This window comes from Ptychodera flava (assembly GCF_041260155.1).
Source record: "Ptychodera flava strain L36383 chromosome 23 unlocalized genomic scaffold, AS_Pfla_20210202 Scaffold_24__1_contigs__length_23054250_pilon, whole genome shotgun sequence".
NCBI lineage: Eukaryota > Metazoa > Hemichordata > Enteropneusta > Ptychoderidae > Ptychodera > Ptychodera flava.
In genome coordinates, this window is record NW_027248278.1 from 21,783,037 (window position 1) to 21,803,231 (window position 20,195).

Genomic DNA, 20,195 nt, shown 5'->3' on the forward strand with positions numbered 1-20,195 from the left:
CGCCCAATGGGGTGGGTATTTCAGCAACTTGGTCTAAAATGGGGGTATCAATTCACAGTAAACCAGGGTCTAAAATGGGGTCGATTTTTGAGTGCCACACAAGAACAAATTCCAACTCAGTTCCCGTCTGCCTAGTACAGGCTTTTGAGCTGCACTCAATAAGCATCGATATCTTTTTGTGTGGCAGGGGAACCATTAAAGAGACCCCCTGGCTTTAGCCAAAATAAATATAGACTTCGTTTTAAACACTTTCACTAATTGGTCAGAACTCCATAAATGGAAGAATTTTGCCCAATAGAAAATATTGAAACAAAGTGGCTCTACTACTACTATCATAACAGGTCGACCATGGGAAAACTAGCAGTGCCTTATTGACGAACGGCAAGGCTTCTTGTAGTTTGGAATTTTAAAAACCACCAGTCAGACTGTAACTGCAGATAACTGATAATTTCAGAAGATGGACAAAACTTTGGTGAGGGTGAAAGATAGTTTCTTTCACTCAATTTTTTTAGTATTTCCAAAAACTTTTTTCGGAAATCATGGCTTGGCCAGCAACAACATAACCGTAAATGCAGTATAGTGGTAAGCTCTGCCGGTAGCTCGGTCGCGCAAATGCTTGCTTTTTACCCGATTACGTTTTTGCAAATTTTGACACTATGACTTTTGACCTGGGTCAAAGGTCATAAGGTCTAAAATGGGGTCCTAAAATAACGAGATTTTAGGTCTAAAATGGGCCCCGGGTTTTTTACGTGCGGCCGCACACCCCTACCACTTCTCAGAGCAGGTACCCCCCCCCCCGGGTGTCATTCCGACCAGAAGTCGCATATCAGAAAGTGCGCCCTCTGTACATTGGGTGGGAGAAGGAAGAGGAGAATCTCGAAAATACCAAGGATGCGTGAACCACTCGCAAGCACAGGCGCTCCTTAGCTGGGTAGTCTGCCAAGTAGATCGTTTTTCGGATCGATCTATTGATCCCGTGGTCGATATGCCCGCCACTGCAACCTAAATACTCACAACGTGTGCAACTCAATCACTCAAAAAACACACCAGCCGATTTGTCAACTGGCCGTGCGCTCGCACAAAACATTCAAAACAAAACTCCCATAGGCCTATAGGCCTACCTAGTTGGTGAGTATTTAGGTTGCAGTGGCGGGCATATTGACTACGGGATCAATAGATCGATCCGAAAATCGATCAACTTGGCAGACTACCCAGCTAAGGAGCGCCTGTGCTCGCAAGGCAGCCTTTAGTGCCCCCCTGTGGCTAGTCTGGTGATCCGAATCATTTTGTTTTCATCATGAAATTCTACGTCTTGTTTGTTGTTTCCATAGTGACGTGGTAAACTACTGCCGATGGTGGCGACATGCATATTGAACGGTAAAGCGCTTCTCTCCTGAGAGCAGAAAAGTTATCTTGCGCAGGGCAGGACGGGAAGAAAATCAGGAAGGCATCCAGAGACAAAGTTTGACAAAACAAAGTAAAGTCACCTGTGGTCTATTCCGCTCTGCGTCTATGTGCCCCATAGACGTGTGTACATATGCCTTCTCAGGCATATGTACACACGTCTATGGGGCGCATAGAGCGGAATAGGTGACACAGGTGACTGAGAAACAGAGTGCCCACAAGACAGGCAATCTGTATAAAATTCTGGCGCTTACTCAGATGTATGAGTTCGCGTAAAAGTAAATCGTCTAATCATTTTAAATGATACCTAATGGTTCACTGCTATGTTTAAGGTAGTCATGATAATATTTTGAACAATGAGAAAATTAAAAACGTGCTTAATATAAGAATTATATCGTCGCACAAGAATAAATGTAGAATGTCATCCTAACTTTGAGATGGAGCCATTCTTAGAGGAAAATATCGTTCTAACTTCAAAGTGATATAATTCTTTGAGAAGTAACGCATTACTAGTATTAAGACTTGATGATGTCATTCGGCAGAGAATGACTGGTGCAATGAAATAATGGTGGTTAAAGTGACCATAATTATCAGTCACGTTTAATTTCTTTCATCTATTCCTAGATAGCAGAGTTTCACCGGCACAATAAAGGGTTGGTTCTTCAGCCAGATTGCTACATATACCCCTCACCACAGTCACTTGTGATCGGTCTATTCCGCTCGGCGTCTATGCCCCCATAGACGTGTGCACATATGCCTGAGAAGTAGCTTCTCAGGCATATGTGCACACGTCTATGGGGGCATAGACGCCGAGCGGAATAGGCCGACCACAGGTGACTGTGGTCCCGGAACATGGGCACTTTCACCTGGCTGAATCTAGCCTGTTCAATACGATCCTGCCCCGCATCGAATATCAACCTTGTCCAAATACAACATCTAGCACAGAGCCCAGGCGGCAGAGAGTCACATGCAGGACAAATTTCGTCAATCCGAATTGTTCGGATGGCAACGAGGGATCATGGGATAGCCCTCCAGTGGATGGCCATATACAGCCCGGTACTGTTTCCTGCTATTTTGTGGTCTATACTTTCGGTGACTCACACCTTACATAATCGTGACCGTGACGCTATTATTTTCATGCAAATGTCGATGGAGGTTACAAATACCGCCAGCTTCCGAACAAAAGCAGGTGAAGTCGACATGGAGGATACAAAATGCGACTTAACATAGCGGCTGAGTCATTTAGTAGACACCTTTAAACCAGTTTCATGTGAGCAGCAGTAGTGTTACCACAGAAGAGGAACTAGAAACTAGTGATTCGGTGTTACTGCACTGCGACACTTTCACCGACGAGCGACCATGCACTCCCAACGTTGGCAATGATCGTTACACCAAACATGGCCGGTTTACGAGCACTATCATTATTGATGGGCGTAGCTCTGGTTGGATGCGTGTCACCCAACGGTCCCAATGTCTGCAAGCACGCTTATGTGTAAGTAAAAACACGTTCCTTCTCGATTATTTGAAAACTGCACGGGGTGTGAAACTTTTACAGGGTCCCAGGACGCAGACTGGGAAAGGTCAATTGTTGCACACCTCAGCCGTACAGGCTTTCTATTCTATTTTTCTATTTTTCATGTGAGGATTGTCAGAGCCGGGTTGCGGGTATTTCACTGTCAGTGTAACGACTTAAACACGCAAGTGGAAAATGCAATTTATGTTTTGATCTTTCTATTATGAACTATGCTCTTGGCATTCCCTATTACATGAAGTGTAACGCTACGAATGTCCTTCATAACTTTATGGTCATCCGTACAAATGTCAGATACAGAGGTCAAAATGACATTCATTGCTATGGTCACCTCAACCTCTGGTCATTGACCCAACTCGTGGTCACCCATCTATGATGGAACGTCAGAGGAAGTCGTCTTTTACACAGGGCATGTAATACATGCATTCAAATTCACACTTTTAAAGTTAAATTCTGAATCAAGTTCATCACAAATTTTGACACTGGCGTTGTGTGAAACAGCCCGGGGTTGCCTGTAGTTCTCATAGCTACACGTCACTTTTGAAGCTGTTAAAATCAGTGAAATTTGAGCAATTTATCATCACGTATGACTTGGAAATTTGAAGGCGTTTAAAATATCAAACAAAATTAAACAAACAGAATGATCTGTTGAAGAAAAAAGGCAGTGCTCAGTTTAAAGAATGGGACATACGAGATGCCGAGTGAAAGAGCACAGTACATCAGGACAACAATGGTACAGTCTATATAAATGAAATGGCGTCGCAAAAAATGGTTTCTTGCCGTCCGTTCTCACCTTTGTGCAGGCCACAGTTTTGTGGAGGGACTGTGTGCAGGCATATACATCAACATAGAGGTGTATGCTGCAGGCGATCTCGCTAGACCGGAATACTTGGACAACGCTATGAAAATCCGACCTGCCTCTGAATAAAACATGTACCTGTTAACGTTTGTTAACTGTTCTATTAAATTGGAAGATTTTCAGCAAACAACACGAAGATACTGTTTGAGGATCATTGTGCGGCATTTTTTACCACCAGTATAGACTATCTCCATGGGCCTATCGACGACAGGCAAGTAAACAACGAGGCCAAATTATTGTACAGCCCACAGTCCCTCTATCCAGAGGGACTGTGTACAGCCCATTGATGGGTTTTCGCATTGCCTCTGGTGATGAATTAAAAAATCCTAGCTTGTTTTGCGGTTTCAGTCTCGTTGGAGACCGCCAACAAATATTTAGCATTCGATATCCCCTGCCCCCAAAACAAGGACAGGACGACACCTGTTGGATTCTAACATAGTTGGACTTTGATTCTGAAGACTTTCTCAAACTCCAACGATAAACAAACGGAGCTATGTTATTAGATTACGTAACGCTACGTAATTTTGCCTATTACTTCTGCATTAGAAAATTACCTTTATTTCATTACTTGCATGTATGTATGTACAATTAAAATGCAACCTTGTCGTAACAGTGTTTCACAAGGTTCTAGTCATTCTATATGACGGTTGGTATTAAAGACACTGCAATTTATACTTCAGATGTCCGACAAAAGAGGTTGCAGCCAGTCCCGCCTTGGTTGTGGAAACCCTTTCGACAATGTTGTAAATTATATCATTATTTTCACTACAAATTTAAATGGCACTGTCGTTCCGCCTGGCATATTGGGACACGGCAATGCGTGACTGTCTCGCCCACTTTATTTTGTACAATTAGGCTATCAATTTCTGTTTCGCTTCATCGCAGCCACGTACGATACTTGCGGGCCATTTTCACATTGACTATTAACTCGAATTATCGTGACATAACTGACCGCAAACTAGCCGAAAATAACTTTATTCTTCGTAAGGTAGCTCGCGCCTTTAAAATGAAAGACGTCCGCTCAAGCTTTCCTTAATCAGTGTTTAACTGTTCTCTTTCAAAATCAAGAATAAAAATCGGAGGTCACCGTGCAAATTTTGGAACCAGAGAAACAAATTACCCAATATCTGATCTGATATTTGACATTTAAAATGGCCGCCATCCTTGTATTCCTCTATAGGGGGAAATATAAATTTCCGAATTTCACAAAAAAAAGTCCGGTGAAAAGTTTATTTATTCCATAAGCTTCAAAATAAGCCACAACACTTGGTAGGCCGAAAGAATATCGCAAAACGTTTGAGAGTTCAACTGTCAGCCACCGAGGTGCGCTCTACCTTAAAAAAAAAACTTGTGTCAGTCAGCGTTTGTACATTTTAGATTCAAAGGAGAAGAGGCATGTTTCTAAGTCTTGTTTGTTGAAATGATGTGGTCAGACAGAGCGTTGTGGCTATCGACACGATGATCGTGTCGGTAAGCAGGAATAAAAAGCAACTTAGCGACACGATCATGATAATTTGCGATCAAATGCAAATTGTACACTTATGTCACCATTTTGCGTTATCAAGTGGTCTCAAATGTACGGCTTTCGAGCTGAAATAAAATTTCCTCGTGTGACAAAAAGTGTGTTCTCCATAATTTAGCCTTAGGCCCACGTGTTCAATTGACAATTGAATTGCTGGCATCGCTTGCTAAAATCCACTGCCGTTTTATAATAAACCACCAATGAAATCTTGTTCGCGATCTCAATATTTCACGTTTTCGAGGCTCAAACTGCCAAAAAACAAACAAAATCGCAGCTTCAAAGAGACAACAATACTTCTTCTATTTATATTGCTTATTTTCTCCTACGTTTGCATCCATACCCGATGGCACATCGGGAACGCAGAGTAATCACATCTGAACGACGGAAGCCAAGCCTCAGGAAGTGCACGTTCGATTCCCGGTCGAAGCCATGTGTTTTTTTTCCCTCTTTATTTTCTGTCAGTTACTTTGTAATTTTTCCCTTCTCGCTCTTTTACTCTCCTTTCCTATTTTTGCTATTTTCTCGCTAAATTCATTGCATTTGACAATCTCCGCCGATCCACTGCCAGTAATTTGAGTCAAACTAACAAACCCCTCAAGCAAAGCGCCATACTAGTACACACAGTACGTACACAGCCGATGTATGGAACTCACCATCACTCGTTTGCGACATTTCCAGGATAAAAGATGGCCGTCAAGTTTGAAACGTCGCGCGTACTTTTTTTTGCATTCAGCTTATTTATATGTAATTTAGGGGGTTGCACGCTGTAGGGATAGAGTCGCCATTGAGTCGCGGACATAGTCACCCAAACATGCAAACCTTCCTAACTCCATGACCAGACCGAGTACGCCCATATTTTTTTTAAGAAACATATTTTCTCTATATTCAATATTCAAATTTTCTAATTGAGATGATAATTAAAGTCTTGAGATGTAAAAAAACTATAAAAAGGACGTTTCAGGAAAAGCAAAATGATCGTGCAAATAAGTAAGAAAAACCGCTTATTTGCACGATGATCGTGTCTATAAGAAGCATTTTCCGCTTATTTGCACGATGATCGTGCAAATGAGCGGAAAATACTTCTTATAGACACGATCATCGTGTGGATTATCCGTTTGTTTTTCTAATCTACACGATGATCGTGTCGGTATGTGTTGTTCTTTATCAAAACGATGATCGTGTCTTTAAAGAAGCATTTTCCGCTTATTTGCACGATGATCGTGTAAATAAGCGTAAAATGCGTCTTATAGACACGATCATCGTGCAAATAAGTAAGAAAAACTGCGTATTCGCACGATCATTGTGCAAATAAGCGGGAAATGCGTCTTATAGACACGATCATCGTGCAAATAAGTAAGAAAAACTGTGTATTTGCACGATCATCATGCAAATAAGCAGAAAATGCATCTTATTGACACGACCATCGTGTGGATAGGTAAGAAAAACCACGTTGTCCACACGATCATCGTGTCGGTAAGCATTTTTTTTTCTTTATTCACACGATCATCGTGTCGGTAAGCATTTTTTGGGGTCTATTCACACGATGATCGTGTCGATAGGCGCCACCCAGCGAGAGAGTTACTTGATCACAGGGACGTGGGTAATACACCGGGACGATGAGTTATCAAATGTATTTACAGTAATGCCAAAAGTATGGTTTCATTATTTTGTAAACGACACATTTCAACATTTTTCATTCCAATCCAAATTCCACTGAGCTCCTCACATATAGCGCCACATACCCCCCACTCCAATTTGAATGTGGCATCAAACATTGATAACTGTCATGCCGACTCGGAGTTAAAAGGTCTTCAGCCGTGTCCCGCTATACAGACAAAAACACTAACACTTCATTACAGCTGTGTGATAGTGATGTCGCCCAAATTAGCCACCTGTGCTAAATCATAGACAATGGACATACTGTATATATGGCTAAATATAATGTTTAGTGTGCGACTTCACAGAGGCGTGGTCCCATCAACAGTTGCAGGCTAACAGTTGGAAGAATTAAACGATGGCGTCACGCAGACTAAGCCTTCGTAATCGTCATTCATGGGCAGTTGTATTGATTCACGTCTCAAGAATTAACGGTTGTTATGACGTTAACTGTCACATGACACTGAACTTAAAATACCGGAAATCGTGACCAATTGTGTTGACTGTATTGGGCGTTACAAAGTTCAAGACATATTATTGAAAGTTGTCAACTTTGGCTGAACAAGAGATGACCCGCAGCCTCCTCGGAAGTCGTGATCCCATTGGTTAGATGATTTAATCACCCCTGAAACAAAGCCTTATATGGTGGTATCGTGATTTGACAACTAAACATAGAGAAAGTGACCGATCATAGAAAAACTTTGTGAGAGATCCGCCGACAGCCTCTAGAGATGAGTTTTACGCAAGGAAAATTATCTCCCCTTTTTTCAGTGATATCCAGGCGCTTTCAGACGTCATGTGTAACTGTATCATTTGCGTCGTACCTGGCAATGTTCGGACACTTGTGTACGTTGAAGATTAGCACATTTGTGGTATTAACTAGGCATCTTTGTAAAGCGACTGTTTGCCATTTCGGTGCGTGTAGTGTTCCCAGGTTGAATTTGGAACATGCAAACACATTATATTTGCTCAGAAATCCAGCGTTCACTCTAATAACGCGCGATGGCAAAGATTGTCACGCAATCATAGACGGTCGTTATGATCCTAGCCAGCAGTGACGTAAATTTGTCGAAGAAAATCACATGGTTGTTGATCATGGTAAAGCGCAGAAGCTTGGTTGTCAGACTATGCACATCAAGCTGAAGTGCGCCCCCAGATTAAGAATTTCACCAGTATGGTTTGACCCAACCTGTCAGTGGTAATCAGTGGTAATTGTGAACTTTCCACTAGAAGGCGGCGGGGAAGGGGGGGGGTAGCAGGTTATCATGCTATCACTCAACCCAACGTCAGATGATACTACCTGGCTTCAATTAAAGCCGATTATACACAATCATTTTGATGTAACGACTTGTGTATGTGTTATTCCAAGTATTAATACCACAGATGTCGAGAATGGTTTGTGTATTTAAACGATTGATCATTAGGTGCGCTCTCAAATAGGTGGGACCTTGAGTGACCTGTAGTCATATCGCCAAGGCAACCTGCTATGTTTAAACATAGACCCTTTTTTTCTCGAGGGTCTATGTATATGCGCACAGTGCAGTTTGCATGGTGTTTCTGTGTTGTTTCTGTGTTGTTATTGTTGTTGTTTTTATTGTTGTTGTTGTCGTCATTATTATTGTCGAGATTCTTTTTGTGATCATTTGTGCTTATTATTTTATATGCTTTGTACTTTTATCATCACCGTGACAATATTCATTAAGGGCGTGAGACTATGGAACAGAGAAATTAATTTCTAAGTTAATTGATAAAAGAAACGTTGTATGTAAAATTATCTTCCAGCGATTACAGCCTGCCATTCTCAAGTTATGATTATGAACATTGGTTATCCAGTGAGTTTCCCTCAGGACAGCTGTGAGTTTTCACTTCATCCCTGAATTGTTTGTACAGTCAGTTTCAAAGTTTGGTCTCCATCAACTATCCGTGACTGATTAGAAAAGTCTCGTACAGGAAAATATAAACATACCATAGACGTCTGTGAAGCACGTTCTAGGCATATAGATAAGATGTTTTTATTTGCATTTCAAGGCCTCCGGCCCCATTGCAAGGAGTTACATTACACAAGAAAAGTTACAATTTGGTATGAAATAAATATTTCATTTATTTCATCCAGGCATACCCTGCCTACTGAAAGTATCAGCGATTTCCCAGCCACAGTCCCTCCAAACCACAACTGAACAACACGACTTTATTACACAACACTAAGCTTACTGTTACCGCAAAACATATTTCTCCTTCAAGCGCTCGGCGAATCACAAAAGGAAGGCAAAATTATTGGAAGGAAGGCTGCGATAGCGTTCTGCCTCCCAGTAAGGTTTTTTTTGTTTCTTGCCGGGAGTCCAAAACAACCCCAGTCCCCTAAACTTCAAATCGCGAAACTATAATTTTTAGAGTATGGCTTCACAGAAAAACCATGGTATTTTTGTAGACTGTGCGCTGTTCTATTCACACACTGCACTCCCCCGTGTCTTTTTTATGACAAATGACTTTCTAATCAGTCTGAGAGATTCGATGGTCCAAATTTTGTAACTGACTTTTAGTCACGAGTCTTCACAGACAGTAGTTGTAAACCAGTAGAAGGGAAAACAAACGGTGTGTGTACTAAACCATTCTCAAAATTACTGACAGTGTATGGATATTTTATGTGTTATGAGTAATAAACGCATGCGTTTTATCCCGGGGACTAAATCTACTCATCAACAAGGCATGGAATACAACCAACATTTTCCTTTGTGCTAACAATACAGATTACACACGTGTTCAGGAATCAATGTGTAAATTGAGTGTGTTCGCTATTGTAATGTCAGTTCATCTATTCTGCTAGCCATGGCTCCCATAGGTAGGTAGATCGAGGCTGCGTTTGTGTGACGCTTCTGTGGCCTCTCAAATCGCGGTATGAGAGGCCATATAGAAGCGTCACAGAATAAAATCGCGGCCTCAAACTCCCCACCTATGGAATCCAAGGCTACAATTCTTCCCAAGAGTAGTTTATACAAGCTGTGTTTAGGATATTTGAAAAATACAACTATAATAGTTTGGACTCAATTCCAAAGTACTCATTCTGTATTTGTCATGGTGATTTGCATAAATATTTGTAATGTTTGTGTAACATTGCTTCTGAATGCTTTCTGTACATACGCATTTTTTATGGCAGGCTAATCAAATATCTCAACATAGATACAGTCAATGTGTCAGCATTCTCGCGAGCCAGAGCAATAATTTCCGCTCCGCTGACCTACGCAAAAATCTTAACGGGTAGCGCTGAGCTGTTGCCGTAAAGAGGAGTGTGGTTTACGACGATGCTGTGTCAGGCAAATGAGTATAATTTGAAACCCCGCTATGCAATGCCCGGGATGAGAATCTGTCGATACGGTCCCTGTTTTTTCTATAAACTAATCTAGCTCGCCTTATGCTTTGTGACCATCGTAATTCTTCGTAACTGCTGCTGGTAAAGTTACATACGATGGCGACCGAACAGTTATTACTCTGAAAACATCTTTGTTTTATGAATTACACTTTGGTACAGTTTCACTAAATTATATTGTTATAAGTCTGACGGCATGACTTTGTGAATTCTCTCAAGTCACCAAGAAATAAAAGACATAAAGTCTTACACGCTTACACACACTTTCCATTAACTCCACCGTGACAGCGACTGTTGATGGATGTTTGAAAGTTCTCTGTTGTCATCGATATGCTTTGGTCTTCGAGTGAATGTACAAGGGGAGCTAGTAAAGTCTGCCATAGCAGCTGGTGTTATTTTAGGAGAGAGAGAGAGAGAGAGAGAGAGAGAGAGAGAGAGAGAGAGAGGGGGGAATTTTGAAACAAATTTTTCAAGTCGTTGTCATAGCAATTATCATTAACATCCACTCATCAAAATTTCATGCCACTCACGTAGTTTATACGGAATGGAAGTATCTACAAAACGAAAGCCGGTATTTGCCATGCACAATGCCGTTGGTGGCGTATGTCTCTGAAATACGCTTGCTCCATGGAATATATATAAACGAAGATCCAGTATATTTCCACTTACAATGTTCTACTCTGAAAAATATCCCGAATCTGGAGCGTGTGCTAAATAATTAGAAATGATCTGAATTGTGAAGTGGTCGCAGTTCATTTCTCTGATTTTCGAACCCCAGACAGAGAATCGATCTATTTTCTCATTGAATGTCATTGAAGTAATTGTCCCCATTCGCTCAGGCTAAATTTTACAGAAGATCTTAAAGTTTGGTTTCAATTATGTTGTCATGAATACAGCTTGCTAATAACATGTTTTTGATTTCAGGCCATCTGAGTTTGGCACTGTATCGGCATCGGCCCATGTGTCAGTGGAATACGTGTGTTGTAATGGTTGGTTAGAAGCCAATGATGGAACTTGTACAATCGGTGAGTCTATATATATATATATATATATATATATAATATATATATATATATATATATATATATATATATATATATATATGTATGTATATTAACTTTAGGTGTGGTGATTGGGGAGCCAAGGCAGATGACGGTATTATTTTCAAATCCCCAAAACAGGGTGTGTGTGTGTATATATATATATATATATATATATATATATATATATATATATATATATATATATTATATATATATATATATATATATATATATATATATATATATATAGGACAGGCCAAATAACAAAATATGAGTATTTTGGGTAACATACTCCCGAAAGTTAGTAAGGAAGAAGATCTGAAATTGTTTGTTATTAATTTGCTTTATGTTTTCAATAACCCATAACATATATTTATATTACCATGCCCTGTTCATTGCGTTTTAATTGGTCGAGCTGAACCACGTGACTGCCCACAAATACACAGTAATGGTTTGTTTTCATGCCCGTGAATATGAATAATATCGTAAACACAGTATCTTTACGGCTAAAACGAAAATTGTGATTTGTACAAAGATCATAATCAACCACAAAATAAAATGGAGCATTTGTGGGCCAAGTTTAGACGCTTTTTAAAAACAATCTCCGGATTTGCAAAATATTTTGCAGTGCGCGCACTGCTCACTGACAGGTTCTTGGGCCCCGTTGTCGTTTGCATGGGAAATTTTCATAAATTTTGACGATTTTTGGGGTTCGTTGATAATATAATTGAAATAACAGACTCCGCACAGACCATTAACGTTTATTTATGTGCGGGGGCGAGAGGAAAGCCAAATTAACGGGCTTGGCAAGCCTCGCCTGTTAATTTTTGGTTTTCCTCTCGCCCTTGCCCATACCGTAAATATAGAAATAACGGGCGACGCGCTGACCATTAACGTTTATTTGTGGGCAAGGGCGAGAGGAAAGCAAAAAATTAACAGCCTCGCCCGTTAATTTGGCTTTCCTCGAGTCCGCGCCCACAAATAAACGTTAAAGGTATACTGTCACCTGTTCCAATTTTGCAACAGTTACCACGGAAAGAGAAAATCTAACCAATCACAGATTTTAAGCGGGTGGCCGCTTTTAAAAACAGCGCCCTCACATGAACATTGTGAATACCAAGGAACGCCCCTTTAACCGTATATGGGCATATTTAGATTAAGTTGACTGTATACCTTTGATGGTCAGAGCGGAGTTTGTTATTTCCATTAACCCAACAAAACCGTCAAAATATCCGAAAATATCAGGAGCGAACGACAACTGGGCCCTAGAAACTGAGCAATATGCGACTCACTGTCACGCGCGCAGTAAAAAATTGGCAAATCCGGAGATATTTTCAGAAAAAAGTATCTCAACTTGACCTAAGTATCGTAACTTTACAGTATCTCTCAAAGTATCGTAACTTTACAGCTCAAACGTAAATCATAATCAATCACAAAATAAAATGGATCACTTGTAGGTCAAGTTGAGAAACTTTTTCTGAAAACATCTCCGGGTTTGCAAATTTTGTACAGCGCGCGTGACAGTGGGTCGCGTATATTGCTCAGTTTCGGGCCCAGCTGTCATTCGCTCCCGAAATTTTCGGAAATTTGACGGTTTTCTTGTGTTCGCTGATAATATAATGGAAATAACACACTCCGCTAGGTACTCCGCTAGGTACGACATAAGTAGTTGTAGAATGATAGAATTGTAATTGCCGTGTTTTTTGTTTATTTAATTTTTTATTTTAATATGATTTCAGCATGTAGCGACGTGTCACCAGGAACGTACGGTCCTTACTGTTCTCTGGATTGTCTGTGTCTCAACGGTGGATCTTGCGACCCAGTCAACGGGTCGTGCACGTGTTCACCAGGTTGGAAAGGTCAGTTCTGTCAAAATCAATGCAATGACGATGACTATGGTCCCGGATGTAACTTGGACTGCCCCAACTGTCAAAATGGCGGGATATGCCACCACGTGACCGGGGAGTGCATATGCCCCGTGGGTTTCCGAGGCGAGAAATGTACCACTGAGTGTTCGTCAAGCGCGGTTAATTGTAACGATCCGTGCACACGCTGTCAAAATGGCGCCACGTGTGACCCAGCTAGTACTCTGTGCCTTTGCCTCGACGGATGGGAAGGGCAATACTGCGAGGATGCGTGTGACGGCGACGACTACGGCTTCTTGTGCGAGGAGAAGTGCAACTGCCGAAACCAGGCCGTCTGTGATCCCATCACGGGTTCCTGCCTATGTCAGCCTGGCTACCATGGCAACAGGTGCCAGAATCGCTGCCCGGAGGGTCTCTATGGTGATCAGTGTGGATACGTTTGTGTCTGTTTGAATGGAGCAACCTGCGACCATGTTACTGGTAACTGCAACTGCCTTCAAGGCTGGCAAGGAGTTTAGTAAGTATGATTTAACGATATCGATCGCACAATCTTACATCTTGAACGCACACGTTCACTTTTTCTGTACTGTAGCAAATTATGTGTCTATCTCTAACTTCAAAAAAAAACTTCACTAGGTTGAAGAATGTATGCAAACTATCACCCCCAGTATCCGGTCGGTACCGTTACCCGGTCGCTTCGCGGAAAAGGACCTCCTCATTTTTCTCGCGATACCTACACCACGATATTTAAGAATTGCAGTGTTTGATGGGTACACTCATTGGTATTTATTGCAGTAAGAAATTTGCCTTATAGATAAATCATGAAGTACAATCGTATATACCGTGTCTATGGTAACGGTGATTTGGTATGTCCAGACTTGAAATGCGCGGAATTGGCAGTTTAGCAATTCGTGGCACTTTTGTAATCTACACTATTAAAAGCAAAGCTTCGCTTCATTTTGTTTGATTAGTATTTAATAACTTTATATTATATATAGCATTTATAATACTTTATCAAAGCCAATTATCTTTACAGAAGATTTACATCACATCACACGATGGTGTGACATTTTTTTTAATGGTACAATTAAAGGGATACAGTCGTGGGAACTGCACTCAAAGGTCGTATGGGACCCATACGACCAATGTAAACACTGTATCCAAGGTACGATGGTGATTGATGAAAGTTAAAACATGTCTGTCATAATCTATATCGTATAATTTAAATGTTGCAGCTATGATGATGAGGTGCATCTAGATATCGTGCACGAAACACATCGTTTGTAAACAAGAAACTCGCCCATGCGCAGCTCCGATGATGGTTTCCCTTTAATGTAAAAGTTCTTATGGATACATAATTTACTCGGACGAGAACCGATGTATCCAATGCGGAATACACACGTTCTATTGAAGGCGAGGCGGAACTTGGATGTGCTTTCTGAACCCTTCTGTTGGGCCACAGAGGAAATCTAGAAACGGGAAAGCGTGTTTTCATATCATAACTCCTAAAACTTCCTGTCTTGTCATAATGATCAGCAAAGTGCTCGAAAACTGATCTGAGAACAAGAGAGGCTAGAAAACTCAAAGTGACAAGGTGTTTAACGTAGATGATGATCTAATCACTTTCATTTCTATCCTGTAGTTGTCATGTCTGTGGCGACGGTTTCTGGGGTGACAACTGTGACAATGTATGTCTTTGCAACACACCATGTGACCCTACCACTGGGGAGTGTGGGGCTGTTCAGCCGACATTAGGTAAACCGACATTTTCATTTAGGTTTTAAAAGAAATAATCCTTAGCAATAGTTTGGCTTTGTTACTATATGGGTAACATTTAAATGTAGTTTTAAAGATTTTCCTGCATGGTTTGAAATTACTGGGCTTTCTGTGTAAAAATCACAGTCACTCGTCAGCTGCAATGCCGCTCTGCGCCATAGACGTGTGTATACACATGTCTATGGGGGGCGTAGGCACAGAGCAGCTTACAAGTGACTGTGGTAAAATGATAGCAGTATACGAGTGAATTAAAAATGTTGCAAGTGAGTGAAAATATAAAAGTGTTTCATGTTTTCTGTCGTTCACGATGGCTGTTACACAAACTATCAGTTCAAAGGACACGAATATTCTCCTAGACTGATAAATTATTTAGAAAGTGACAGAAGTGTGGCGAATGAAGTAAATTCTCGTAACATATCTCGGCGCGAAGGATGAATAATATGGAACGTAAGGCACTGTAAAGTTCTCTTTGGGCAGGAATTTGAAAGCAATGCTGAAAGGGTCACAGAAATGCATATCACAGTGTTTAATGTGCTATTTATTTTCCCCTTTATTGACAAACTTACTTACTTTTCTTCTCTTTTTAGCTCAAACTGAACCACCAGTCATTACAGATCCATTCCAGTTCTCTACGACGCAGCCGCAACAGTTCTACACCACGGCGCAGGCGCCCACGACGTCTGCTCAAGGAACAAACGAAATAACCACTGCCATACAGGCAGGAAGCGCGCCACAGAGTTCAAGTTCATCACTGATAGTTCCTGTTTTGGCAGGAGTGTCTGCCGTCCTGGTCATTGCCTTGATCATCGCAATTGTGGTCATATGCATGTTCAAACGAAAGCAAAACAGGTTTGTAGTAGCAGACGACACGAAATTACAAAAAATTAATGATTCTTTCGCGTCCTACAAGGTTATTGAAAGTGTATCTAGTGTTTACTGACGCAATTTAGCACTTTTACACAATACCGAATTTGCTAAAACTCTACAAATATGTTGGTCATGATATATACATCGACGTTTTTGTCTTTGGTAGCATACTGTTAATATTTCGTGTCTATTTAAGTTAATAAATGCGAAAACAAGACTGACCTTCCTGGTCTAGAAAAAGCGCGTGCAAGAATGAAAAACAAACATTGGTCTTACGTATTGCCATTGTCAGGTACACAGCACTTAATGTTTTTTCTATGTAATAATAATGATTTATTCATGAGCAAGATACAGGACCTTTTGCACTCTATTTAAATGTTACCGTATTTGAACCAAATAACCCTCTAGCGACATATTCAGACTCATTTATTTGTGATCATAGGCATTAAAGGAATTTGTTGTTTATGATACCATTAAAATCACGGATTTTTCTCATGGATGGGCAAGTAGGAATGAGTGTGACGTTAATAGGGTGCAGCAATACAGAACTTCTGTGTTTTTAAACACGAATGACTCGATTGCTGAACGGGAAGGGGTACTCCCGATATTTTTATACAGTGGGCGTCCCGCCGAAGTTGAAAATACCTTCCCATGAAAAGCTGAAAATTACGATCGTTGTTAAGTAATTTCTTGACAAATTAGTTTTATTTACTGTCGTTGTACTGCATGTGAAAGATTCCCTAAAGTATGGGGACATTTTCTTTGTTACTGGCCCATATTTATTTATTTTTAATGAAAAGTTACTCATCCGTGGAGATTTTTTTTCGTGAAAAGTGACGTATTCGGACGGCACATGCCCGTACACTTTTCTGTGGGAGTACCACTTGGTTCTTTTACCATATAAGGATATATGCAAATTTGCTTGGACCGATCAACCTTACTGAGAAGAGCGTGGTCTCATCTACACAACCTTTACAAATATTAGCGCTGTTGTCTTCATGGAAATAGTGTAACACGACCATTGAAATGAAGTTAAAACTTTTGTTTCACCGTGTCTAACTCACAGGTAAAAAACTTTCCTTTTCTTTGTTGCAGTCCAAAATCTGATGGACCCACTCCGCCGCCGAGAAATGGTGAGTCAACTGAGTTGCTTTTCGAGGCTTTCGTGGCAAACTTGACATGCGATAAAGTTGTCGTTTCTCGTGATCTAATACGTATTTTCTTTCGCCAAGTCTTGCTTTACATAACGTAGACATGCCCACAGGACGTGCTTATGAAACACGCATGTTGGAGATAATGAACGACCCTGTGCAGTTATGTATATACAACCCTTTTCAGAATTAGAGCGCGAAGCCACTGCAGTGAACTGCAATAAAACTGCTCACACTAATTAGTTTCAGCTGTAGTCAGCTGGCAAAGTCGACAACATTGTATGTCCCATGCAGACAGTTTGTCTGGGGAAGTCGAAATAAAAAAAGATTTGTACATGGACCAGTGCATGGTAATGTTACATTGTATCTTAATCTTGAACACAGGGTGCCAATCGTAAACTCTCATTTACAACTCGAGCCTCAGACAGAGCTAGTTTTGCCTTTGTACAAGCAGACTTTTTGGTCTTTATCAAGTAGCCTTGTTCAACACCAAAGTGGCCACGGCTACAGCTGAAACTAATTAGTGTAAGCAGTTTTATTGCAGTTCACTGCAGTGGCTTCGCGCTCTAATTCTGAAAAGGGTTGTATTTTAACACTTTCGAGAACTTGAATCTTGCCATTTCTGTGTTTAAACTTGAAATTTTACTCCCCGCGTCAAAGATTTCGAAGATACACATTGCCTGCACCGTCTTCCGTAACTTGTCCTTGTTGATTTCTCTGATCACGTGAACGTACATAAAAGAGTTTTATAAACACTCCATAAAGTGTAGTTGACTGTTGAAATGTAATATTGGTCAATGCGTGTCATCGTTGAACAATTCACTGAACCGAACCTAAAGCAACGGCACCCAGGAAATTGATTTCCCAAAACGCCCTAACTTTTACTTTAGAAGTCCTTCGTCTGAAGTTTCTTACTCAGTTTATAAGGTAGAATGCTCTGTCCCCGCAGGAAGGTTCCTAATGTCCCCCTCCCCACCATAAGCACTCCATTATGTCCTCTTTTAAAGGAAAGAAAAATCACCACTGCCCTCTCATCACATGGAGTTAACCTTCCCGCTTTATAAATGTGATATTGTTTGGGGTTCGTTCGAACTTCAAATACGCAACATTTGCCCGCCAACTGACACGAACTAGCTGCCTCTTGCCCATCCACTCGGAGAATAATATAATAATGCCCTCACCGAACCACTTGTAAGCATCTGTTTTACGAACATCTTCATTGGCTGCTCTGAATAATGCAAATACAACGTTTATTTTCGTTCATTACACTTTCAGACCCACCAAAGGACGGCAATGAGAACGCAGCCTATTACTCGTCCCTTGACGGGTCACAGTATTCGCGGTACGCCACTTATCAAGCTTCGCCAGAGGGAGTCCATCTCGACGTTCCGGAAACTCCACCTTACATCCAAATCTACGACAACAATGGACCTCCATCGAGGCCGCCCCCAGCGACGCCAACCCAACCGAGGCCGCCCAAGGGCGGCAAAATTGACTTGAACACCCCTGTTCCAATCGGCGCCAATCGTGCGCTCCCGACAGCGCCCTCGGGCGAAACAGCCGAAGGAATCTACGAAACCCTACCTGGAGACGGCCAATACGAATATGCATACGCGGTACAACCTACAAACGAAGGTATGCGATATATGAGTCTATCCGAGCAAAATCGCGGGAAGAACCAATACACCAGCCTGAACGCGGATACTAGAAAGTGACGTCACAGTGAGCATCTAACAGACAAGATCGTCGCCCATATTTGATCACGAACAATTTTACTAGTAGGCTGTCGAGAAAATTCTAATTTTTTAACCTATAAACAATTGAAGTTTTTTTTTAAAAAAATCCATCGTGCCGTCATTTCAAAGTCATGGTTGCACGACAGTGCCTGATCTCAGACGAAAAATGAAATGACACGAACGATTTCGAGCAACTTTGTACAACCGAAGGGCACACACAGATGCCCGAGTTCTCTTACTTGTAACGGATCTCTGCTACGTCACAGTGCTTATAACGTTGTAGCTACTCTTGTGTCTGGACATTCCTTCAGTTTCTGATGCAGATACGGTATATGCCACCATAGATGTTTAGCACTCTGAACAATAAACGATGACAGTATATCAGTATATTCTATATCACAAGACAAAACTTTTAGATAACGTGTTGCGGTGTTCAGAACCACTGTAGTCATTTGGAAATTTTAGTCTACACACTTGTGTATCATCATCATCATGCATGGAATAATCTGAGGGATGTATATGTATTTTTCCATATATTTATTTTTTCATGTGTTTTCATTTTTTATCTTATTCTTGTTTTGGTTTTCTGTATGTTTGTACAGAAGTAGAGGATGCATAATGATCGGCTTTTTTGGTGTTTCGGATCGAAGAGGTCCAATGTAAATAGCGGTCTATTGCCTTTCTGTTTACTCGAAAGAGGTCACAGACAGGCACCTTGTGTTCTGGCCGCCTCAAAACCGGGCCTTGGTATGTTTTTTTCTCGCAAATTAGAGATACCTCTTTCGTAAGACCCCAGAGACTTCGTGTTTTTCAAACCAGTGATTAAATGAGTCGGCAAATTTAATGTGTTGTTTTATCAACACATTCTGTGTGTACTTTAGAAGAAAACGTGTGTGGTGAACATACAAGTGTATACGGTAAACCTGAAAGACCTGTACATCCGTAGAGCTGTAGTTTTTAGACACGGATTAACTTTAAAACACATAGTGAAACAAATACTTATATGTCGATGAATGCGACCTACAGTTGTTCGAGATGACGTCAACGAGTACCTGACTGCCATATCTCTGTGTTTCACTTTCCACTTACAAGCCCTTGATACAGATATATCAACATGAATTTGGGTACGAAATTACCAGGCGCCAAATGTAAAAAAATTAATTTACACAATCAAGCTTTTTAGAGATAGAAAAGATGGAAAATGTATATATAGAGAGAAATTATATATATATATATATATATATATATATATATATATATATATATATATATATATATATATATATATACGCATATAGGGTATGCATTTATACATGTAGAATACATACATACATACATGCATAAATACGTACATACATACATACATACATACATACATACATACATACGTATGTGCACACATACATTCGCAAAAACATGCA

At 40.7% G+C, this 20,195-nt stretch overlaps 1 protein-coding gene across 2 annotated transcripts; it reads left to right on the forward strand.

The window, feature by feature from the left end:
* Positions 1 to 2,555: 2,555 nt before the first annotated feature.
* On the forward strand, positions 2,556 to 18,870 carry LOC139124876 (multiple epidermal growth factor-like domains protein 10). 2 transcript variants are annotated; one of them, XM_070690974.1, is made up of 8 exons: positions 2,556 to 2,896; positions 8,755 to 8,826; positions 11,261 to 11,361; positions 13,119 to 13,761; positions 14,887 to 14,999; positions 15,608 to 15,869; positions 16,983 to 17,020; positions 18,314 to 18,870. In XM_070690974.1, the coding sequence occupies exons 1-8, from the start codon at positions 2,784 to 2,786 to the stop codon at positions 18,751 to 18,753; spliced, it is 1,782 nt and encodes a 593-aa protein (XP_070547075.1). In that variant the 5' UTR covers positions 2,556 to 2,783; the 3' UTR covers positions 18,754 to 18,870. The 2 variants fall into 2 exon arrangements, with proteins under 2 accessions (XP_070547075.1, XP_070547076.1); XM_070690975.1 differs by lacking the exon at positions 8,755 to 8,826.
* The last annotated feature ends 1,325 nt before the right edge of the window (positions 18,871 to 20,195 follow it).

What these genes read in the sequence shown, in the direction of transcription:
- LOC139124876 (XM_070690974.1), top strand. Translation starts at nt 2,784, where the DNA reads ATGATCGTTACACCAAACATGGCCGGTTTACGAGCACTATCATTATTG. An exon ending in GTCTGCAAGCACGCTTATGT is followed by an intron (nt 2,897 to 8,754) that starts GTAAGTAAAAAC and finishes ATTATCTTCCAG; the next exon opens with CGATTACAGCCTGCCATTCT. An exon ending in TTCAAACGAAAGCAAAACAG is followed by an intron (nt 15,870 to 16,982) that starts GTTTGTAGTAGC and finishes TCTTTGTTGCAG; the next exon opens with TCCAAAATCTGATGGACCCA.